Source organism: Monodon monoceros, unplaced genomic scaffold, assembly GCF_005190385.1.
Source record: "Monodon monoceros isolate NGI ecotype Baffin Bay Population unplaced genomic scaffold, NGI_Narwhal_1 Super_Scaffold_18, whole genome shotgun sequence".
Lineage (NCBI taxonomy): Eukaryota > Metazoa > Chordata > Mammalia > Artiodactyla > Monodontidae > Monodon > Monodon monoceros.
The window spans coordinates 162,048,207-162,074,067 of NW_021703774.1; the positions used below are offsets into that span (position 1 = coordinate 162,048,207).

A 25,861-nucleotide genomic window follows, 5' to 3' on the forward strand; every position below is an offset into this window, starting at 1 on the left:
CATTCATTAAACCAGGAAGGCTCCTTCTGATGCCCCAATCTAATAATACTCTTGTTTAGAGAAATTAATAAAGAAATTTTAATTTGCAAAACTATCCTTTAACTGATTAAGTTAAAGTCAGGATTTCAGTAGCAAGTTTCTCTAAATGTTCTTTGCGCACCAGTGCAATGAAGCACTTCTGGGCAAAATGGCTCCATAGTTTATTAGACTTGATAAGTACAGTATTATCCTCTTGGAGACTCAGAATGTGCAAATTTAAAAGTTCCTAGAAGTGGGACTTCCCTGGTGGCACAATGGTTAAGAATCCGCCTGACAATGAGGGGACACAGGTTCGAGCCCTGGTCCGGGAAGATCCCGCATGCCGCGGAGCAACTAAGCCTGTGCGCTACAACTATTGAGCCTGCGCTCTAGAGCTCGCGAGCCACAACTACCGAGCCCACGTGACACAACTACTGAAGCCCCTGCGCGTAAAGCCCGTGCTCTGCAATGAAGAGCAGCCCCTGCTCGCCGCAACTAGAGAAAGCCCGCGTGCAGCAACGAAGACCCAACACAGCCAAAAATAAATAAAGAAAGAAAGAACATGCTTGATGAAAAAACGAAGTTCCTAGAAGCACTGCAATATAGCTGTTTAACTTTTCCAAATATTTCAGACCACAAACTTTTTCCAAATATGTAACAAATTTTGATACACCCTATTTAAATACCTAATCCATGAATTACTTATATTTATACCTTCTATGTCTCAGAAGACCAGGGGAAGTTTGGCAAGATTTGAGATCTTTCCTATGAGCTTAAGAATTTAAATCTTTTTTCTTTCTAGATTGGAACCATATTTTGATGCGTTCAATGAAAGCATAGTGGGTTACTGCTCACTCCCCATATCTGTTCCAACATGTTTCTTGGTGATAATAGGACTCCGATACACACATTGTTGAATCTAACTTTTAAGTCAGTCTATTTTTTCTCTTATTTATTTATTTTTTCTTTTTTTAAATCTTTTATCTCAGTCAGTCTAATTTTATGAGGTAAATTACTTAAACCTTTATTCTTGTATTTTCTATCCTGCATTAAAAGAGTGTTTTACCTTTAGGTTATTTGTAGGGGTTTTCCAACTTGCTGTTTCAGCCAAGGAATCCTTAGCTCCAGTGAGATCTTATTTTCAGGCCATTATGTGCAACCGATTAGAGTGAAGAGTGCCAGGCCCCGGTCACCTGGAGGCTCAGCGCCACCTGGAGGCCGCTCCCCAGAACACAGCTTGAAAAGCATGTGTGACAATAGCAACGCCCCCAACAACTCTGGCTTAGTTCTTTTAAAACAAACAAAGAGGGACTTCCTTGGTGGCACAGTGGTTGGGAATCCGCCTGCCAATGCAGGAGACACGGGTTCGAGCCCTGGTCTGGGAAGATCCCACATGCCGTGGAGCAACTAAGCCCATGCGCCACAACTACTGAGCCTGCGCTCTGGAGCCCACGTGCCACAACTACTGAGCCTATGTGCCACAACTACTGAAGACCACACGTCTAGAGCCCGTGCTCCACAACAAGAGAAGCCACAGCAATTAAAAGCCCAAGCCACAGCAATTAGAAGCCCGCGCACCACAAGGAAGAGTATCCCCCGCTTGCCGCAACTAGAGAAAGCCTGAGTGCAGCAACGAAGACCCAACGCAGCCAAAAATAAGTAAATAAATTTATAAAAAAACCAAACCAAAATAAAACAAAAAACAAAGAAAAACACTAATAATTTTAAGAACCTCTGAATCGTGATACGTCTTCTCCCGAAAAATTAAGGATTTCAGTTTAACAGAGTAGGAGAGTATGGTAGAAAGAACCTGGGACAGGGGCAAGAAACCGAGATTTTAGTCCCAGGTGGCCTACCATCCAGATGTGTGAACCTGGCAATGCCTCTTGGGCCGTTCGCTTGTAAAGGTGTGAGTGGGGAACATGGAGGTGGGGGTGTGGAGGCTACTGAAATAGATCCCTGTGGAGTGCTCTGAACTGTTCCATGAGCTCTCACACGGGCTGGAGGGGACTGTGGGTCCCCATTCTCCCCACCCCCTGCCTCCCTTCAAAAGGAGCAGCTCTGTTTACCTTTGTTTTTGGTAATCACTTTTACACTGGGATTTACATAAGACTTTTTCTGAACAAAGAGCAGAGTTCAACAGCTTAAAAACTGATAGATAGATAGATAGATATAAAATCACTGTACTAGATAACCTCTACAGTCATTTTTAACTTCAACATTTTGAGTTAGAGGCTTTTTTTTTTTAACCAAGACAGAAAATAAGCCTTTAACAAGAGTAAATCAATTTTTGGGGGGGGCCACACCCCGTGGCTTGTGGACCAGGGATTGAACCCAGGCCCTCGGCAGTGAGAGGGCAGAGTCCAACCAATGGGCTGCCAGGGAATTCCCACAGTAAATCATTTTAAACTGAGGAACAAACCAGGGTAAAAGCTTTTCTTGCTGACGAACGCAAACCAGAGTCAGCGGTGGGTCACCACCTTTAACTTGGGCACAAACCCAGCACTAATGTCCAGCTGGGATCTAGTTAAAGAATCAAACGTAATATTTCACTTTTCTGCCTTTTGTGTTATTACCTAAATGTGATACTTAATTGAAAATACTAAGAAAACTCCGTTCAAAGGATTAAAAAAAACCTAACTTTATTAGCTTTAAAAACAAAACTGTTACAACGAATCACAAAGACTCCCCCCCAAATTACATTCTGCTTTTATCACCTTGATAGGATGAGGAATGTTTAAATGTCCTCAAAATACAGGAGAGCCAAAGTTGACAAATAACAAAGCACTACAAACTACGAATTGCCACTTCAAACACACTAAAATGTGGAATACACACATGTGAATTACTGACCAGCTTCTTGAAGTACAATAATATTCACTACAGTCGATAGTACCAGAAAGGTGATGTGCCCCAAAACGTAACACAAGATCACACATGTGTTCAGGTAAAATAACAAATTCAACTCCTGGGTTCAGTTACCAGAAGAGTGAAATGGTGGAGAAACGTTCCTTCAACTTGGAGGATACGCACAATACAGCACGAATGAAATCACGGGCGCCCCGACTTGGGTTGAGAAAGCAGTGGGAAGAGTATGGTACAATAACAGGATTAGCCACCTTCATCTCTCCTCAGTCCCTAATATGAGTTAGGAAGACTGGGGACTACGCAGAAAACAATACAGAAAAACACACATTAGCTGCATAGATATAAATCTTCCCTTACGGCAAGAATGGACATTCAGTCAAGGCTACGCTTTGTTCTAAGCGCCTGCAGAACGTGGTTTTGTTTCAAAAGGAAATGCAGGTTTACAAGATGGACCACATGGCTGATTTAGTAAAAGGCCTTTAAACTTTTTGTTTAAATGGACAGAGACACTTTGACTCAGTCCAAGGTTAGTTCTTAACCCTAGCTGGAAACTTCTACTTTGAACTTGACCATTTTTATAATTTTTTTGGTCAGTGAACCTAGGAGTCGTTGCAAATTTCAGTGGCTTTGTTGCTTGTATATTTGGTAATAATAATAACACTCTACAAATTTTTACAATTTCCCCCGATTCATGATTTTTTTTGTATTTTATTTATTTTTTATACAGCAGATTCTTATTAGTTATCCATTTTATACACATCAGTGTATACATTTCAATCCCAATCTCCCAATTCATCCCCCCCACACTTTCCCGCCTTGGTGTCCATACATTTGTTCTCTACATCTGGGTCTCTCTTTCTGCCCTGCAAACTGGTTCACCTGTACCATGCAATTAAAAAAAACTGCATTTCAATGAAGATGTTCTGGCTGACCCCACTTCAAAGGAAGCTTAAAAAACATGTATTTATCAAATTGTTGGACAAGGTTCACAAATCTTACTCTTTAAATTTATTTAACCTTTTAAAAGGCGAGGTTCTACAACATGGACTTACCTCCTCAGCTAGGAGGAAACTACTTCTCCAAGTCTTTAGTTTCTTTGTATTGTCACACTTATTGTCAGTAATTTATTTCCCTTCCTACAGGAAGATATAAATGCAAGTGTGCCAAGAAGAGAAAGACTGACCAAGCTCACCTGTAGGTCGGATATGAAGTACACAACTGTGGAGAAAAGAGAGAGATCCAGCAGACAGTGACCCTGATGAACCAAAGAATTTTGTACATTTTCCAATGCTTAATTAGGCGTGAGATTTTCCCTTTTACAAATGAAGCCATGGTCTGTAAGAGTCTATATAGAAACCTGAAGCACAGGTCAGCCTTCAATCTTCAACAGAACTCCATCTTACAAGCACTGAGTGAGCGCGCCATTCCACTGCAAGCTCTTTTCAAATCATATTAGATCTCATTATGCTTCATGAGAATCACATCTCAAGTATGCCTATTTATATTTTAATCTCATTACTATGAAATCTAGGAAAGCCCACATATTGATAAAATGTCAACACAATTCCTTGCTACCAAGACAATATTTAAGTAGATTCCAAACCCAATGGTACACTGACAACAAAGACAAAACATGGAACATCGAATTCATTCATTAAAATTACTAAGTCACTGATTTCATCAGATAAGATTTTTCTTATTCATTGTATCGCATCAGGGGAAAAGGAATTTTTTCCCTTTTGTTTGTTTGTTTCTTTTCTTATGACTGGGATTCACTGCCTCTGAGTGTCTTTAAGAGGCTAAGGTGAGAAAAACTAGAGGAAGGCCCTAGCCTGGGAGTTAGGACTACCAATTCTAGAACCAGGGCTGCCTTCTGTGGGCTTCACAGCAAGTCACAGCTCCTGTTTTCTAATCTGAGTAACACGAAGAGTACATTATGATTTCCAAAGTCATCTTCAGCTCTGTAATTGAGATTCTGAGAAATCAAATCTTTTCACTTTACATCACAACTTTTTTTTTTTTTTGCTCTGCTGTGTGGCATGCGGGATCTTAGTTCCCTGACCAGGGATTGAACCCAGGCCCCCTGCAGTGGAAGCACGGAGTCCTAACCACTGGACCACCAGGGAATTCCCTATATCACAACATTTTAAAAAGACAGAATTATTGTGAGTGGGAAACAAAAACAACCGTATTCTAGAATGGAAGTGCTAACCTGACTCTATCTCCTGGCATCTCTTTGATTTGAACATCCCATAAACCACAATGTTTACCTAAACTTCTACGTTATAAACAACAAGGTCCTACTGCACAGCACAGGGAACTATATTCAATATCCTGTGATAAACCATAATGGAAAAGAATATAAAAAAGAATATGTATATATATGTATAACTGAATCACTTTGCTGTATGGCAGAAATTAACAAAACACTGCAAATCAACTAAACTTCAATTTAAAAAAAAACCCTTTATGTTGAACTTAGAAGTTCCCAGGAGCTTTTATTTGGCTCTTAATTACTGATAGGTTTTAGTGTATAATATTTTGGCGAAGGAGAATGTGAAAAGACTAGTTGGCTTTCACCTGGTTTTCAGCTCTCCAAGGCAAGGGAACTAACTGTTCTTACCATTTCTGCTTCTTAGCACCTTAAACTAGTAGATGCTCACGGGGGTACACTTTTAAATAGATTAACTTCCGGTTTCATCCGGTGGGTAAATTGAAAGAACCTAGACCATAATAGCCCACGCATTACAGGTTCTGTCGACTATTTTTACTGTCGTACAATTTTCTTATCCTTCGCAAATGTTTTTTCCTAACGAAAAACATCATCTTCTTTCCTCATAACTGTCTACATAAATTGATTCCCAAGAAGAGGTTATCGTTTCTAAAGAAAACATAGCTACCATATTATGAGTTAAATCTAAGCAATGACTCAATTTCAAAGAAGAAGTAGATAAACTTATTAGAAGGTACTTAAAAAAAAAAAGATGCATGAGACTTATCTCTCACAAGATGGATACATGAACTGGATACAAAATAGCCAAAAAAAGAGCTCATAATACCTGGGGAGATCCTGGTTGATTTCACAATATTTAAAAGTCAATGGGAGGGAATTCCCTGGCGATCCAGTGGTTAGGGCTTGGTGCTTTCACTGCTGAGGGCTCGGGTTCCATCCCTGGTCAAGGCCCCATAAGCCGTGGGGCATGGCCAAAAATTAAAAAAAAAAAAAAAAAAGTTAATGGGCATATAGTAGTTTTTCTTTTAGAGTTCATCTTGTGGAAATATTATACTAGAAAGAATGAAAATATTAATGTTTTCCTTTCAGAAAAGTTTAATATATATTAAATAATTATATTTTAAATAAAAATATATATTACTTAATATATATTTAATTTTGGTTTAAGTTTTTCTTCAATTTATTCAACACTGGAAAAAAAGAAAGAAAAGAGAAAAAGAAATATTCAGGTAATTTGCATTGTTTGACTTTAAAAGACAGTTTTAAGTTAGGGATAGAATATTCTTTAATTGGAAGGTAGAGCACGAAAGCCAAGCCAGATAATAAAACATCATGACTTTTGACCACTTAGAAAATTATAGCAAATAAATATGATCTAAAAGGAAATTCAAAAATTCCCAAATGTTGAAAATACATACATTTCCTGACTTAGGGTCCGTCCTGCAATAAGTTAGTACACCCAGATAAAAGAGTGACAAAATGCTGAATTTAGAACTGCAAAGTAAATTTATTAAGTGGCTGCCAGTTAAACTGCCAAATAATGAGTTTAATAAACTGCTTACAGAATCACAAGTTTCAACTGAATTTACACTGAGGCTTACCAGTGGTGGATATATACAAATAGAAGAGTTGATCATCTCAGAGTATTTGAGGGCAAGGAAAATATAGAAAACTCTTTTTTTTTTCAATAAAGTTTATGTCCTTAGAAATAAATTCTACCATAATAAGAACATCTAGACCACAGAAATACATTACCAAAAATGTATAGACAGCACAGTCTGAATTTCTGCATTATTCTTTCTTTGTAGTGGCAGCCATATTGGTTTATTAGTCTAAACTCACACGTCCCTGCACAGGCACACCAGGGAACCCCATACACTTGCCATACAAAGAAAACCTCGGAGTGAGCAGAGAATCAGCAGAGCCACTTGACCTGAAGCAAAGCATTCTTAGTTTTGATGCTTCTCTATAAAAGGGACCTCAAAGTCCAAAGAGACCACAAAGAGTTAAGAAGATGTCTGCTTCTACCTTAGCAGGTTCAACGATACACTCTGAAACACAAGTAGGAAACACTTCTATTTTAGGGGAAAATGCCAACTGGAAGCCAGGGTAAAAAAATTTCACCCAGAAGAAAGTCCAATTAAAACTATCTCTGTTTGCCCCATCTTTCCCTAATTCACAGAAAAAGAATGTGTGTGACTTTTCTTTCAAATCAAACTGAAAAATGTTTAAATGGACAATTTAAAAATGGAAAATCTTATCATGACCTTTTCTAATTCAAGAATAATGACACACAAATATGCATAACAAAAACTCAACTGGTGGTTGAAGACAGTCTGAGCTACAGGCCAGGACGTGGTCACAAATGGTAGAGTGCAGTGGCCGCCTGAGGTCACAGTCATCAAGCTCACAAGGGATACGTCCTGCCTTCCAAAGCAACAGCTCTGTGTCCGGGAGGGATGGCACATCAGGAACTGGGGTCTGTGTATCACTTTCGGGATGAGAACAATGTGCACATAGATTTGGGTCCCTTGATTCTGACAGTCAAAGGGAATTGGGTATTTCTTCCCCAAAGTTAAGGAAAAAACACTTGAGAAAAATGATTTTCTACGAATTACTCTGTATGTCAGGTTTCTTTCTGTGCAAAAAATTCCATGTATATTGAAGAGCAATTAACCATTTACCAATAGATTAGTTGGAAGCCAACAGACCATTACAAAAAAATCCCACACTACATTATTAAAATTGTAAGACTATTTTTAAGTTCTTAAAAATGGTACTGCACTCAGTGACTAGAGTTTTCATTTTGCAGTACCCCATGCTATACGGAAGCAGGGAAATCAACGTTGCTGGAGGGAGCCATTCTCCCAATTTGCTATTGTTAAAAATGGTCAAGAGTTGCCACATGTTGGGGGCTAATCCTTTAATTTAACGTGCTGCTCAGAGCAACAGTTAAAATTTTGAACAGGTAAACCCGGCTGCTACTCTGTACTCCCCTGTCCCCAAGGCAGGCGCTGTTCCCTCCTGTCCTCGCCTCAGCTGAGCAGCGGTCACGGGCAGGCATGTCTCCACCACCCCAGCCCAGGTGGCAGCAGCCTCGCCCCACAACCAAAGCCTCACAGCGTGCAGTCGAAGGCCCGGGGCTTGCTCAGTGCTGCAGTCAGAGGTTCAGGGCGCCTTGTCTGGGTGATTTTCTGTTTGGGATTTTTTGTTTCCTCTTCCTCTTCAGTTTCACTTTCACAGACATGAACCACCACGCTCGGTGTCGACTCGGTTCCCGCGTGAAGTTCGTATTTCTCTCCTGTGGAGGTAAACAGCAAAGGAAGGGTTCTGTCCCTTGGAACTTCTTGCTCTACTCATAGTTTCATTGCTCATTATTGGTTTTTCCATCCTTAAATCCTATTTCAGAGAACTTCATCTTGTCTTGGCATTAGAGAACTGATGCTTTAAGGTTCTTAAAGAGTTTTGGCATTTTAAGACATTAGCTAGTATGGAGTACTGAGGTCTTGGGGGTTAAAATGTAAGTGCTAATTACTGTTCTATGAATAACACAAGTACGCCTGCTTAATTTCATAACGGCTTCTGGTTTTGCCTTGGTAGACGCCTGTAAGGTTCCGGGCAGCATCGGCAATCTCGTTACTGTAGGACCTCAGAGATCCAAGATACAGCTCTGATGTCTAAAAACAGCAACTAGCCACTTCCCCTCAAAATGCCTTTTGTATCCCCTATAATAGACATAACATTACTTTAGGCGGACAACTTGTATGAACAACAATGGCGCCGATTTCTTAGATTGTCTTAAAGGGATGAGAGAGAGAGAAATCAAAGAGAAGGAAAAGAAGAAATGAAAAATAAATACAGGAGAAGAGTCTGGAAGGGATGATATGGTATCACCACCAGTTCCCTGATGTACTAGTCAACGTGACGTCTGTCTATTTTGATGGCAACTAATATTCACTAACGACCTGTTATATACTGGAATTTATAGCGGTAAAAACCGCAGTTAGATTAATTATTACATACATATCATGTAATCCTTATAACCACGTTGAAAGGTAGCTATTATGATCCCTATTTTGGATTTTAGAGGAGAAAACAGAGGCTCAGAAAATTGAAGCTAAGTAACTTGCTCAAGTTCACAAAGTTAGCAAATGCTAGAATTTGAACCCAGGTTTTATCCTCCATGCTGATCATGCTCTTACTACTTGGCTAGAACACAAATTGCTGAATACAGTCTTTAATACCAAAGTTTCTTGGGAAAAAAAACAGGAGAGACAGAAGTTTGTTACCTGGTCCCAATTTGGAAACAGCACAGAGTAAATCATAATTTATAACAGGCATCGCGTCTTCCCCCTGCTTCCACCCCACTGGAGGCGACGCAGGAGGGGAGATGAGGAACTGTTTGACCGGCTGGGGGGGCAGTAAATACGATTTGTCCTGTGTTTCGCTGGACATCTGTACCTGCAGGGAGGGAGATGTTCAAAATTTGACTGGACTATATTTTTCTCTTTCATCTTTACATTAACTGTAACATCTCTTGGGAGAAAATTTTTAAAAATTAAAAATTTCTCTTTAACAGTACATCTCCCAGTGGCTGGGTCAGGGTCTGTGCCTGTCTGGTTCACCACTGAACACTCAGTGCACAGCACAGAGCATTATGTGCTCAATAAAGATTAGTTGAATAGAAAAATAAATTGGTGGAGAGATGAATGAACAATGAATGGTACTAAGCACTGAATCCCAGTTTTAGAAGAGATTAGGTTATACCATCTCCATCAATTCCACCAAGAAAAGTCCAAACATGGGTTTCATTTGGAGTATGAAATGACAAACCCCTTAATTTTTTTTTTTTTTTATTTTGAAAGCTAAGACCAAGGGGAAAAATTCTGTGTTGAAAATAAAACAGTGCCCTTAACACATCATCTAATGCCTTTATTTCACTAATTCTTCCGAGAAGAAATTGGCTTCTCAGAGTCCTATCAATGTAGGATTAGAATAATAAGCATAGCCAATTCTTGGCAACTCACAGGATCCTTTTCAATTCCAAAGTCTAAAACAGTCTTTCTGTATGTGCCGTGCCTCCTCCCTGCTCACCCCTTCGGCTGGGAGCCATTTTCAAAGGGGTGCCTCATATGAATCACAGCACACGGAAATGATTCCAGAGACTACTTTCTCACTTCTTCCAAGGATATCCCAGCACGAGTGCCATTCTAGATGCACAGGAGAAAAGTTAATTCACTGGCCTTAAGGTGTTAGGGCTTACTTAACCTTCTCAACCCCAGTTGAGAAAAGCTGCCAGAAAAATGAATTCCTTAAACTGAATAAAAAAGAGGTTGAAACTCTTTTCATGTTTAAGCAAAACAAAGCTAGGACGGCAAATATGCTTAATAAATAAATGTATATATCTGTAAAATAAAGGAAAAAATATTTTTCTCCCTGGGGATTGTTCATATCAAAGACCTCTGGCATAATAATAGAGAAAGTGGAGAACTGACAGTATTTCTGGATGGAGGAAAACAAGTTTAGAGAACACTGCCCTCTGCACCATGAAGTACCTGTGCGAAATACAGCTTCAGCTTCTTCCCATTGAAGTCTGTCTCGTGGAGTTCTATTCGAGCCCGTGCTGCTGCTTCAGGTTTGCTGAAATTTATTCGGACTCTTCTAAAGCTTTTAAACAGCTGAAACGTAACTTGGTCATCATAGATGGTGAAAAGCGCTTCAAATCTCTCCTACAAATTGAGGGGCAGCCAGGCAGAGAGAATGGGGGCGGGGGGAGAAACGACAAACCTTTACCAAGAGGAAATTTAAGTCATTAAACATAATTAATGGGATAGAACTCATTATAATTTGCCTTTTTCCCCAAAAAAGCATTTTTTTCTTGTAGGTATACAAGAACAGGTATCCTGTTAGTCATATGCTAAAATTCTGCAGTTTGCCCTTATTCTAAAAATAACCTTATTAAATATAGTGTAGATTCATATTATAAAATCGTATGTAAAGTATTATAAAATAAACGTAAGGTATAAAAATCATAAAAACATTCCCAATTATAGAACAAAAACATTACTACCATTTTGAAGTCCACAGTGTGTCAGAGTTTCTACCCCCATCCTACTCCTTTCCTGCTTCAAAGTAACCATTTTCTGGAATTTTGTGCTTATCTTTCCCTTGCTTTTCTTTATAGTTTTACAACATTTATATGGATCCCTAAATATTGAATCATTTTGCACATATTCCTCTGTAACTTGCTTTTTTTTTTTTTTTTTGCGGTACGTGGGCCTCTCACTGTTGTGGCCTCTCCCGTTGCGGAGCACAGGTTCTGGACGCGCAGGCTCAGCGGTGATGGCTCATGGGCCCAGCCGCTCCGCGGCATGTGGGATCCTCCCGGACCGGGGCACGAACCCATGTCCCCTGCATCAGAAGGAGGACTCTCAACCACTGCGCCACCAGGGAAGCCCTGTAACTTGCTTTTTGTTCCTAAGATTCTTCCTTGTTGCTGCATGTAACTATGAGCTATCCTTTTCATGACTGTATAGTATTCCATTGTAGAGCCATACCACAATTCCTCTAGTGCTGCTGGAATCTGAACTGCCTCCAGATTTTGCTACTACAGTGCTGCTATGAACATTCTTGGTACTATATGCATGAGTTTCTCTGAAGTGCAATCCCTGGGCCTTAGCACTGGCACATCTTTAACTTTAGTAGATGTTGCCAAATAGTTTTCCAAAGAGCTTATATCAGTTTACTCTCTAAGAGTGAATGTGTGTTCTGGTTGCGTCATATCTATGCCAACATTTTATAAAGACCTTTAAATTTTTATCAATGTGAAGTAGGGAATATGAAATGGGCTCTAATTTTGGTTATAATTCACGTTTCTCTGAATAATAAAGAGGTTGAACCTCGTTTCATGTTTATTGGCCATTTGGGGCTCCTCTTAATGTGATGTATCTGTTCATGTCTTTTGTCCATTCTTCTATTGGGTTGTCCTTTTTTATTGAGTCATGGGAGTTCTATAGAGATACTAATTCTTTGTCAATTATAGGTACCATAAATATTAAAATTTGAACATTACTAAATGTATCCACTTTTTCCTTTTGTGTTGTGTCTTGAGAAATCCTTCTGCACTCTGAGATCACAATGATGTTCTCCCGGATTGTCTTCTCAAAGTTTTATGGTTTTACCTTTCATGTTTAAGTCCTTACTTAACATAAAACAGATGTGTATGAGGTGCCCCCCCTCACCCCAGTAACCACCATCTCTTTTTCTATCACTCTAGATTCGATTGTATTTTTTAGCATTTTGTATAAATGTACTTTTGGTGTGTGTGTGGGGAGGTCCAGGTTTTTTCCCTGAGCATAATCATTTTGAGATTCATATTACTGGGTTCTCTTTTGTGGTCCTTCTTATTGTCAAGTAGAATTCCACTGTAAGGATGTTTACCCATGTACCTGCTGATGGACATTTGGGCTGTTTCTAGTTTTGAACTATTAGGTATTAGGCTGCTATGAACATTCATGTACACATTTTGGGTAGATATATGATTTTATTTCTTTTGGGTAAATACCTAAGAGTAGAATGGCTGAATTGTATGACAAGTATATGATCAACTTTTCAGAAACTGATTTTCAAAGTGATTGTACCATTTTACATTTACACCAACAGTGTATAAGAGTTCTAGCTGCTCCACATTCTCACCAACGTTTGGTATGGTCAGTCTTCTTAACTTCAGCCATTGTACTGGGATACAGTATTATCTCACTGTAGTTTTAATTCACACTTCCCTAATGACTACTGATACTGAGTATCTTTTCCTAAGTTTATTTGCCATCTCTATAATTTCTTGGGTCAAGTGTCTATTCAAATCTTTTCCCACTTTTAACTTGGGCTATCTTTCTTATTAAGTTGTAAGAGTTCTTTTATGTATTCTATATAGAAGCCCTTTGTCAAGTCTATGTCTTTCAAATATTGTCCTTGCTTTCCTTTTTCATTTTGAAAGAGTATCTTTTGAAAAGCAAGGGTTTTTTTTTGTTTTGTTTTTGGATGAAGTGTTGACTCCGTGTGTTGACTTAAAAAAAACCTTTGTGCTTTTTCAGGGAGATCAGCTCGGTGCTTTGTGACCAACTAGAGGGATGGGATAGGGAGGATGGGAGGGAGGGAGACGCAAGAGGGAAGAGATATGGGGATATATGTATATGTATAGCTGATTCACTTTGTTATGAAGCAGAAACTAACACACGATGGTAAAGCAATTATACTCCAATACAGATGTTAAAAAAAAAGAACTGTATCAAGTATAAACGCACATAAGTATAAAAAATAAAGACAATAAATAACTTAAAAAACCCCACAAAAAACCTTTGTGCTTTTTGTGTCATATTTAGGAAATCTCAGCCATACCCAAGGTCACTAAGATTTTTTCCTATGCTTTCTTGTAGACGTTTTATAGCTTAGTTCTTACGTTTAGGTCTATGATCCACTTCAAGTTAATTTTTGTATGTGAGACAAGGGTCAAAGTTCATTTTTTATCCCATATGGCTATCCCTTTGTTCCAGCACCCATTGTTGAAATGATTATCCTTTCCCCTGTGCACTGAAAACTATAAGACATAGTTGAAAGAAATTAAAGACCCATATAAGTGGAGAGATATAATTCTTTCTCCTTGGGGAATCACCTTTCTGACACTATTGGCTCTCTCCATGTATGTTTATTCACTTTTCGTTAATTCTTGCTCTTTATTCTTTTCTTTGAGGTTTTTTCCTATCACCTTAAGATGGATGCTTACTCCATTAGTTTTTCAACTTTTCTCATTTTTAATATAAGCATTTTAAAAATATACATTTCTAAGTATTATTTTAGCTGTCCCACAAGTTTTAATATATATTATTTTCACTATCATTTGATTCTAAATACTTTAGTCTAATTTCCATTATGTTTCTTCCTTGTCTCATGAATTGTTTAGAGGTTTCTTAAATTTCAAATAAGTTTCAGGGAAGTTCAGGTTCAGCTTGAACTTCACATCCAGCCTCAGGCTTCTATTGGAGTAGAGAGAACTGCATGTGCCAGCCTGTAGATGGTCCGATGGCCCAGTCAGGGACAATGTCGTCCACATGGTGGTATCTTTCCTGTGACTTCAGTGACCGAGCACTGGCTTTGATGAACAAGTACAAAACCCACCTCTGCATTTGCGAGGGGGACATGAGTACACACCATCCATTCCTGAGGCTCTCTGCTCATTGGCCTTTATTTAGCATGGGTAAAACACTCCTTTTTGCATCCAGTAACAGAGACTCTTCACTTCTTCAAACATGAGACCACAAAAGGAAGACCTAAGGAGGAACTCACAGCCTGGACAGATCACTTCAGCAAGGTCTTATGGCTTCTACCAGCCACTTATCTTCTGAGCACAGAGCTCTGGCGCTTGGCTGTCTGCGTTTAACTCCTGGCTCCATTATACATCTGTGTGACCTTGGGCGAGTTACTCACTTCTGCTGTGCCTACAGTTTCCTTATCCATTAACTGAGGATAGTAAAAGTACTCACTTCATTGGGTTACTGGTGATAGAAAGAGAGATCATTTAAAGGTCTTACAACAATACATCATAGGGAGTATTATCACTATTAGTAACAGGAACAGGTAGAGCTGTTGCAATAATCCATTTGCCATTCTGTGGTCACAAAAATAACTGCTCTACTGTGTGACGTGGATGCCCAGGAAGGAGGTGAATACACAGCGATGACAGTGTGAGCTAGATAGCAAGTACCACGGAGGTCGCCAGTGGAAAATTAAAACCTGCCCTTCCTGACAGTCCTTTAGTGTAATTCAGATGTGTCGAGCTGATGGAGCAGTCACCTAGGAGACATGCCCTCCCAGGAGACTCGGTTGCAGTGGGTGATACAGTGAACCACTGCTTAACAGAATCAGTGTCCATCTTCCCAGGATTCTTCTGAACTTGACCTATGACCCTGACCCCTTGAAGCGGAGGACACTGCTCCTCTGTTATGACACTGAGGACTCTGCATTACTCTGCTATGAACTTTGACTTGAACTGAGGGAGAGGATAGCAGGGTTTTTGTTTTTTTTTTATTGTAGCGATAAATTGAATTGTACATACTGAAAAAATACACTATTTCCATGCCAGTGGCTTTTAATCTTCCTTATTAATTTTGTCTTTTTGTTTTGTTTTCTATTTCATAAAGTCAACTGTTTGGTGATGGCCTTGGAGTTGCTTACTATGTATGTATTCACGGCGCCAAGCTTGCACAGAATGAAAAGCCACTTAAAACATGGAAACGGCTGATATGAAGCTATCACAGCATGCATGAAAATGTGGAGGAGCAAGACACGATTCCTCTTCGTCAAGGCCAGTTACGTACGAAGACCAAGAAACATTTCATTCTCGGGCTTGTCCATGTGCTTAAGGATTGGCAGTAACTTGAGCTCTGTTCCATTTCTTTGGTCTCCATCTAGATCTTTGTGTGTATGTGTCTTGATAAATTCTTTCTCACTGTTCATCCACTCACTCATTCAATAAGGCCAGGTACTACCTTAGATATTGAGGCTAAAACAAGGAACAATATTGATTGTGTGATTTATTCCAGGGTAGACGTTCATTTCCTTTCTGGTGGTGTTTCCTTCATGGACATTAGAGAATGAAGATGATTTTTCAAGTTAGGGACCCATCTTTCCAAAGACATGTAAACTTGAAAGAATGTCAGAAACAAGTCTGAGAAGGAAGTGTATTATTTGTTCCTTTAAAAAGAATAAGGCATCCTTCCTCTTCCTGAACATTCGGTTCAGAAGCCTTCAGGTGTAGCCAAGTAAGGTTGGGGTGTCCATGCTGATGGGGAGCCTGGAGCAGGGTGTCAGATACAGGTGGGTTAAGGGGGGCAGACACCAGGGAGGGAGGCAGGCCCAGCATGGGGTGCGGGAGCCCAACAAGGATGAGGACAGTGTGCCCACATAAGGGTAGCCCAACACAGGGTGCTGAAGCTCAGTGGGGTGAGGTGGATGTCCATGCAGGAAGACTGCCCAGAGCAGGGCAAGAGGGAAGGTATCCAGCAAAGGGGCAGGCTGATGGCGTGAGAAGGCCGAGGAGGGGACCTGCTCAGGAAGGCAATCCAGCCTGGAGCTCGGAGCCCAGGTGGGTAGGGATATGTCTGTAAGAGGCCAGCACAGGACACTGGATCCCGAGCAGGGTAAGGAGGGCACCCACGGGAGTATCAGAACCCAGGTGGGGTGAAGGGGACTTTCCTGTGGTGGGTCTGGGTGCAGGGTGGGACCTGACACGGGGTGTTGGAACACAGATGGGTGTCCACATGGGAAAGGGGGTGGGTGGTGATTTAATTTAAGGTGATACAGAAGAAGTGATTGAATAAGTAACTATAATAAGATAATGGAAGCTAGTTATCTCTCTGTCAGAGAAAGGAGTTACAGATTTGAAAAGGGAGAAAACTAGAAACAATTCTTTAGTATTGGACTGGAGCTGGAAGTATACGTGTAAACACAGGTATGTATGCAAATATGTTCATTTGCACATAGTTCCCATCTCTGTGCCAGAGACCTAGGAACAGTGAGACTCCGAGAGCACCCGGCACACACAGCTAACTCCTATCTCGGTTCCTAAATATGACTGTTCTCCATTGAAAGGAATCAGGGCTCTTCAGAGGAATGGCTGATTCCAGCGCTGGGGCAGGGAGAGTACAAGATAATTCTGGAATAGTTTGTTATGCTAGAAAGTTTAAAGAGGTACCCAAAGAGTGATGGGCACATGTCAAAAAGACACAGAGACCACCTGGAAGGGGCAAGTGCTGGCCAAACCTGGGACGAAAGTGAGCATAAAATCGTGACAGTAACAGATTATAACCAATGAATGAAATAGGAAACCACGAATCTTGCTGATATGAGTAAATATGTTTAAAACTTGACGGGGATACAGGATATTTACTTTCATAGTAACTCCCACAAAGTACTTATTAAGTACAAGGAAAATAAGAATAACTCGACAGTGCAGAAACCTGGGAGACACTGTCTTAATCAAGGGCTCAAAGTGAATTTCATCGGTAATAGGACAAATTAAAGATGGATGTGAGAAGAGGACAGCATCGCTTCTGTGATGTTCCTGCCAAAGGTGCACAACCTGACTGACCCTGAAGAAACAGTTTTCAGCCAAACCCAAACTGAGAGATGGGCTACAAAACGACCAGCCTGCAGTCTCCTAGAGTGTGAGCATCCTGAAAGGCAGGGAGGACTAGGAATTGTTTCAGACTGAAGGAGACTAAAGAGACCTGACAACTGAATGCATTGCGTGATAAGGGACTGGATTTTTGTTGTTGTTGTTGTTATAAAGGACATTACTGGAACCACCGCAAATTTGAGTAGGGTCGGAGAACTAGAACAATGTAATGTATCAGTGTTAATTTCCTGAATTTTGTTTTTTCTCTTAGAATGCCCTTGTTTGTAGCAAATACAAATTAAAAAATTGTGGGCAATGGCCACCATTGCTGGCAACTTACTCTTAAAATGGTTTGGGGAAAAAAGTCCTTTGTACACCCAAACCAGTAAAAGTATTTCAATACGCACTGCCAATATACTTTATTTATTTATCTACTTTTAAATTTATATACATACACACATACCCATACACACACATATTATGGACATGTTGTGCTATTCCAATATAATATGCCCTATAAAACTTATAAAAATAGAAATGTAAATCAGATAAGAAAATAAAACAAACAGAATAGACATGGTTACTGAAATTAATTTAGGAGGGCTCAACACAAACGCTGGTGAGTGTTGGTACCCTGACCTTGTAGATAAATCTTCCCAGTTTTTTATTCATCACATATTTAATGCACAGCAAGGCTCAAAAGCTGGGCTCTGTGCCAGGCAGTATAGAGGTGACACACGTGCCTATTCCGAGCTCGCTCACTCCTGAATTATCCCACCCTCCCCCATGGGAGCACCCTGCTTTGGAGAGATTAGGAACACATACACATGGGTAATCTAGATGTTTCTTAGAACCCAAAGACCTTAAATCCTACCTTGATTTGGGGACCGGCAGATCTTTTCCAACTGAAATTGAGATTACTGGGGAAAAAAAGCTTCAATGCAGTATTTGTTTTGAGAAAGATAAAAAAAAAATTATAAGGCATTTCAACTGTATAGACACATGAGAGAAAAGTTATTTAAATTATGTTAGGGGACTTCCCTGGTGGTCCAGTGGGTAAGACTCTGTACTGCTAATGCAGGGTTCCCAGGTTTAATCCCTGGTCGGGGAACTAGATCCCTCATGCCGCAACTAAGAAGCCCGCATGCTGCAACAAAGATCCCATGTGCCGCAACTAAGACCCAGAGCAGCCTAAATAAATAAATATTTTAAAAATTATGTTAGGATAAATCTCAATTAAATTATAGGAAGTATTAAATATTATACTGGTTCTTTCTCATTATTCGGTGACTTCAAACGTCACTTCTTCAGACAGGCCTTCCCCAACCACTCTAGTTAAAAACTGTCACCCATCAAGTCACTCTCTACCCTTCCACTATTTTATTTTCTTCACAGCAATACTTGTTATTATCTGAACTTCTAATTCACTTGTTTGCATGTTAAATATATTTATCTCCTTAATGTTCCATCAGGGCTGGAGAGTCACTGTGTTCACCACTGTCTCCCCAGAACTTTAACTGTGGCTGGCACAATGCTCAATAAACACTTACTGAATACACAAACCAAGATCGAATGTGGAATCTGTAAACCAATTGTCTCTAAGAACATGACAGCTAACCTGACTATTCAGTGATCTCTTAATATGGCCGATAATTAGGATACCTAACTAAATGATCTAAGACCCTTTTTAACTCTTGTTTTTGAGACAAAGTATTTACAATGGAAGCTACAAATATAATTGAAGATAACTGAAGATAGCTTCTTCATTTCAAAATCTTCTATTTGTAATTTCCTAAATGTTATATATACAATGCGGTGGTCTGAGGACCCAGCGCTAGTCCATGAACTTCGCTACTGGTCCACAACAAGGTTTGGTATAGAAATTGAGAGAAAGGGTCTAGGAACATTTTAGCAAGTTTACACTGCTGTGACATTCTTATTGCATTTTACAAATCTGTGACAGTTTGGAGGAAAAACCTGGTCCTTCACTAAGAGATAAATTTGAGAAGCATTCATCTACAGTTTACGCAAAAGTGTGTTAAAAAGGAATAAAAATGTTAACTACCAGACTGGCAAAAATTTTCAATTCTTAAAATATAAAGTATTGGTGATGCTATGGAACAATGGAAACTCTTCTACATGGCTGGTAGGAATGCAAACAGGTACAACTTTAGAGACTATCTGACAGTCTCCACTAAGATGGTGAAAATGTGCAACCTGACAAGCCAGCAACATCATTCCTGTTTATATACCCCGAGGAGACCCCCCACTCTCACCCTCACATATACAGGACACATACAGAACATTTACAACATCACTGTTGCAATAACAACATCTCAAAAATAACCTAAATGTCCAACATTAGAATGGGTAAATAAAGAATGGTATATTTGTAAAACAAGAGAGTATACAGCAAGCGACACGGAACACATATCTCAACAAGGATTAATCTTACAAATATAGGGGACTTCTCTGGTGGCACAGTGGTTAAGAATCCTCCTGCCAATGCAGGGGACATGGGTTTGATCCCTGGTCTGGGAAGATCCTACATGCCGTGGAGCAACTAAGCCCGTGCACCACAACTACTGAGCCTGCGCTCTAGAGCTCGCGAGCCACAACTACTGAAGCCCACGCGCCTAGAGCCCGTGCTCCGCAACAAGAGAAGCCACCGCATTGAGAAGCCCGTGTACCGCAACGAAGAGTAGCCCACGCTCACCACAGCTAGAGAGAGCCCGTGCGCGGCAATGAAGACCCAATGCAGCCAAAAATTAATTAATTAATTTAAAAAAAACACAAAACTTTGCAGGTCAAAAGGGAGAGGCATGGTATTTAAAAAAAAATCTTACAAATATAACATGGAGAAAAAAACATATAATTATGCCATTTATAGAAAATTTTAAATTATGTAAAATTCTATGTATTCCATTAGTGTTATAGTTTTCAGCATACAGATCCTGCACGTATTTTGTTGGATTTATCTTTAAGTATTTCATGGTGCTACTGTAGTGTTTTTTAAGTTTCAATTTCCAAATGTTTACTGCTAGTATAGAGACATGTAGTTGATATTGTATATTGACCCTGTATCCTACAACCTTCTTAAACTCACTTATTAGTTCTAAGAGTTTTTATGTAGATTCCTTTCTAAATAGACAATCATGTCAACTGCAAATAGAGCAAAATTTAAAAATAGTATACATACATACACACAGTATTAGGCTAAACCAGAAGAAACGCCAATATAGGTATCCACCGCTTTTTGAAAGTTTGCTTTATGCTGCTTTGCTTTTACAAAAGACCTACATTAGTACGTGTTTTCACTAACTGAAAGAAATCCAAAGAGGATGTTTCCCTTTTACAAAAAAAAGGCGAAACTCGCATTCAGCATGTTTTGCAGCAGCTGTTACAGAGGCAGTGCACACCGCAAGCGGTGAGAGTGGCACCGAGCTCCGTCCCGGGGAACTATCCTTAGCATCTCAGCATCTCAAGCCACCTTAGCTTTGAACTGTGTCTGTGAGCATCTGTGCTCTACCTCGATTTATTCTGTGCATCCTTTGGTAAGATGTGTCCTAAGGGATTGCTTCTTCATTTTATACCATTTCAGCTTACAAAAGGGTTTGTAGAAATACTCTACTTTTGGAGAAAGGGGGAAACCTGTATTTGACCATTTTGGCCTACAGATACACCAATTTCATATGGTTAAACTTAATAAAAAGATAAAATTGCATGGGAAATGATAAACATGGAGTTCAGGATAATGCTTATCTCTGGGAGAAGACAAAAGGAGTTCAATTTATTAGTAAAATTTTATCTGCTAAATTGGGTGGGCACGTGGTTTTTCTTTATATTAGTCTTTATCCTTTTTGCACAAGCTAAAAATTGCCCCCCTTTTTTTTTTTTTCGGTACGCGGGCCTCTCACTGCTGCGGCCTCCCCCATTGCGGAGCACAGGCTCCGGACGCGCAGGCTCAGTGGCCATGGCTCACGGGCCCAGCCGCTCCGCGGCATGTGGGATCCTCCCAGACCGGGGCACGAACCCGTGTCCCCCGCATCGGCAGGCGGACCCCCAACCACTGAGCCACCAGGGAAGCCCTGCCCCTTTTTTGAGAGCCTGAGACAGTGCCTTTACAGAGGAGGAATAACCAAACTTGGAAGTTATTCACTTGTGTCTTCCCTGGGCTCCTTGTGAAAGCAGAGGCCGAGGCAAGGGTACACACACGGAGCTTGTTTTGGGAAGTGACCTCATGTGACAAGGTGGGAACAGGGAAGAAGGGAAAGCCCGTCCTCCTTCTGTCCAGGTTGTGTTACCAAGCTGGTCACCTCTGTGAGCAACTGGGGCTTGATCCTGCTAGGAGCACTCTGAGGAGCCAGAAGCCAAGGAACTGGTGGCTGGAGAGTAGAGAAGGGACGTATTCACTGGCTTCAGCCCTCCACTGGTCTAGGATTGCCCTGTGAGATGTTAATTAACTCCCTCACACTGCTACGTCTGCACCTGCATCAATACGGACGAGCATCTGTGCACAGTCAGCAGAGAAACACTGGGACAAAGAGTAAGATATCCACAGTGCCACGGAGGCCAGCTGCTGTGGGGTTACACCTGCACACAGGTGAGTACACTCACAACAGCTGGAGTGAAAACGTGGGCCGAAAGCATGCAAAGTGGGGCAAAAGAGGTGCCCGTACATATATACATACGTAGTACACACACATATGTACATATTATATATATTATATATGTATAAAAGCACATTACAAAGAATGATAAAGTCAAGAAAAAGGGGGGGGTTGCATTTTTTTGTGGTAAAATATACAAAACACAAAATTTACCATTTTAACCATTTTTAAGTGTACAATTCAATGGCATTAAGTATATTCACACTGCTGTACATAACCACTATCCATCTCCAGAACTTCTCATCATCCCAAATTGAAACTCTGTACCCATTAAGCTGTAACTCCCAATTCCCCACTTCTCACAGCCCATGGCAACCACCATTCTACTTTCTGTCATATCATATAAGTAGAATCATACGATATTTATCCTCTTGTGTCTGTCTGGCTTATTTCACTTAGCATAATGTCTTTCAAGGTTCATCCACAGCATCAGAATTTCATTCATTTTTAAGTCTGGATAATAGTCCATTGTATATGTATACACTGCATTTTGTTTATTAACTTATCCGTTGATAGACATTTGAGTTGTTTCCACTTTTTGCCTATTGTGAATAATACTGCTGTGAACATTGGTGTACAAATATCTGTTGGAGCCCCTGCTTTCTTTTGTGTATATACCCAGAAGCAAAATCATTGGATCATATGGTAATTCTATGCTTAATTCTTTGAAGAACTGCCATACCATTTTCCACAGCACTCATACCATTTTATGTTCCTGCCAGCAATGCACAAAGGGTTCCAATTTCTCCATATCCTTGTCAATAATGGGTGTGAAGTATCTCATTGTGAATTTGATTTGTATTTTCCTAATTATTCATGATGTTGAGCATCTTTTCATGTACTTATTGGCCATTTATACACCTTTGGAGAAATGTCTATTCAAATCTTTTGCCCATTTTTCAATTAGTTGTATATACCCCACTTGGTTTTTGTTGTTGAATTTTAGGAGTTCTTTATATATTCTGGGGATTAATCCCTTATCAGATATACGATTTGAAAATATTCTCTGCACACGTTTTAAATTCTGATAAAGTCCAATTTATCTATTTTTTCTATTGTTGTCTGTGCTTTTGGTGTCCTATCTGAGAAATTAATGCCAAATCCAATGTCAAGAAGCTTTCCCTCTATGTTTCCTTCTAAGAGTTTATAGTTTTAGCTCTTACATTTAGGTCTTTGATCTATTTGGAATTAATTTTTGTATATGGTGTAAGGTAAGGGTCCAACCTCATTCTTTTGCATGTGGATATCCAGTTTTCCCAGCATTATTTGTTGAAAAGACTGTCCTTTCCCCGTTGAATGGTCTTGGTATCCTTGCTGAAAATCATTTGACCATATATGCAAGGATTCATTTCTGGACTCTCTGTTCTATTCAATTGGTTAATATGTCTATCTTTATACTAGTACCATACTTTTTTTTTAAATTGAGATATAATTGACAAGTAAGTACCACACTGCTTTGATTACTACAGCTTTGTATTAAGTTTTAAAATCAGCAAGTGTGAGTCCTCCAACTTTGTTCTTTTTCAAAATTGTTTTGGTTATTTGGGGGTCTCTTGAGAGTCTATGAATTTTAGGATGAGTTTTTCTATTTCTGCAGGAAACATCTTTGGGATTTTGATAGGGATTGCACCAAATCCATAGACTGTTTTGGGCAGTACTGACATCTTAACAATATTAAGTATTCCAGTCCATGGATATGAATATCTTTCCATTTATTTGTGTTGTCTTTAATTTCCTTCCGCAATGTTTTATAGTTTTCAGTGTACAACTGAAAAATGGTTTCTGAAGCAAGCTCAATTACTCTGTTACTCTGAAATTACTGTATGAGACTTGGCTAGGATTTCTTCCAGCTCTAAACTTCTATGATTCTCTAGTGTTTAATCTAGCCTTGAAGTTAATTAAATTTTTACTAATTCTTGGCCAGAATGGCACTACAGATTCAATTGAACAAATATTTACTGAAACCATATTATGTTCCAGGCACTGTTAAAAATACAGTTCACTTTAACATTCTTCCTTTGAATCCCCTTTTTCAATTCTCAAGTTTAAAACAAATCACTTTCCTCAAAAGATTCATTTCTCCTGGATTGAAGGTTGTATTAGAACACTCAACAATTGATTAGGTCTAAAAACCAAAGACTCAGGGTATTTCAGTTAACTTCCAGATATCATTTATTTTTCTTAAGTAATATTTTCTATTCTTTAAATGGAGGGTATAGAAACCAAATGTTCGACAGAAAGATTATATTATGAATATGATTATACAGACCACAGAAGAATTTGCGCCAGTGTATCTGAAATCACAATTTCAGATTAAATCTTCTACATACTACTTAACCTCACTCAGCTTATAAGTCTGTTTCTCTACCACAGCTCTGTATCACTAACCCTCCACAAACATCTTACATAATCCATTCATTCAACAAACATTTAACAGGTGTTGCCCCGTACTGGGAACTGTATTAGATGCTAAGTGTCACTGATCAAAAAGCAGGACCAGGAGAGCAAGTAGAGATGTCTTAATATACCCCAACCATCGTCATTAGAAAAATAAATCAAATGTCGTATGGTGAGTAGGTCAGTGGAAACAGTTTCATGCGCGAAGGGTAGTGCTTTGCGAAGAGACTAATCCAAAAGCCACGTGCATTTCTTTATAAAGTCAGTCCTATCGGAATGCTGCTTCCCATCAACATTTACTGAGTCCCCTCAGATACTCAGACCTAAATCAGAAAGGAGAATCACTCCAGCTTCTCCCATCATAAAAACCTAAATTGCATTTTGAAGACCTCTCATGTTCAAACCAGAAGGCTGCTCAATTTTTCCTTATTTTAAGAAAGGGAAAACTGGGGTTAAAAATGTCAAGTTAATAAAATCACACGGAACAAATTCCAATCTGTTACAGAAAAATTAGGTACTAAACCTGCAGTGCTCCAGATGGAGCCACTGATTAGCTGAGCACATGTATAAAAACTAGCAACCGTGCTGCTGCAGAAACAGAAATGACGAGATAAGCCTTTTCCTCGGTTTATTTTTCTTACAGTTTACTATATTCTTTACTTTTCCTCCCCCACCTCATGCAATTTTCAAGAAAAACTGATGAAAATGTAGAGCCCAAATCCAGCCATCTAAAATGAAGATTCACCTTCACATGACAATGGCACCTGTGTTACTCAGTCTACCATTCAGAAGAGGGTAAAAGCGTATTCCAACACTTATAAAATTATCAAGACAGAAACCTTTTCAAACCTGGAGAAAAAACTAAAATTCTTTTGAAAATAAAACATTTAATTGCAATCAGAATTATTTTGCCCATAATCCATCAGAAGTGGTTTTTGTTTTGCTTTGTTTTTTGCACGTATGTGGATGACCTGCACAAACAGGTTATTCCAGAAGAAACTAAAGCAAAATAAGACACTGATAGTGAGAAGCAAACTATAAAGAAAACATTTGATTCTCCTTACACTTTATATCCAATTAATGATCCATATATAATTTTATTATATAAACATTTTATATTCTGCAGCTTCAGATATTATCATGAAGGTTTTTATATAAAATTTACTATGAGTTAAGAACTGTATGTAATGTGAAGTCCACTGAACTGCTGCTAGAATTTCTGGTGATATGATTTCCAATATAAATTTAGGTTAGATACAACGTTAAATGGTTTTAAAATGGAAAACCAACCAGAATTCATCACTTCGGCAAGTTAAACAAACCCCTAGGCTATAGTAAAAAAAGAAAAACTTGGGACAGATAAGATTGTGAGGTTTCTTGAAAAATTCTTACGAATTTTAAGATAAACTAGTAATACATGTGGTTTCTCACAACAACAAACAACAAAGTCAACGTAATTACTTATTACATGAAAATTTAGAGCTCTTAAAACGTATGAGAAAA

General features: G+C 39.3%; 1 protein-coding gene and 1 non-coding gene across 2 annotated transcripts in view; one reads left to right on the forward strand and one right to left on the reverse strand.

The window, feature by feature from the left end:
- Positions 1-6,602: 6,602 nt before the first annotated feature.
- RCAN3 (RCAN family member 3) overlaps positions 6,603-25,861 on the reverse strand; it is a 28,536-nt gene continuing 9,277 nt past the window's right edge. The window contains exons 3-5 of the mRNA XM_029229018.1: positions 10,675-10,848; positions 9,409-9,580; positions 6,603-8,420 (exon numbers count right to left, since the gene is read on the reverse strand). Of these exons, the coding sequence (XP_029084851.1) occupies positions 8,236-8,420; positions 9,409-9,580; positions 10,675-10,848 (531 nt within the window). The 3' untranslated portion in view covers positions 6,603-8,235. The remainder of the gene's footprint in view (positions 8,421-9,408; positions 9,581-10,674; positions 10,849-25,861) is intronic.
- TRNAS-GCU lies at positions 18,330-18,402 on the forward strand. The gene has a single exon. It is a non-coding gene; the product is annotated as a tRNA-Ser (tRNA).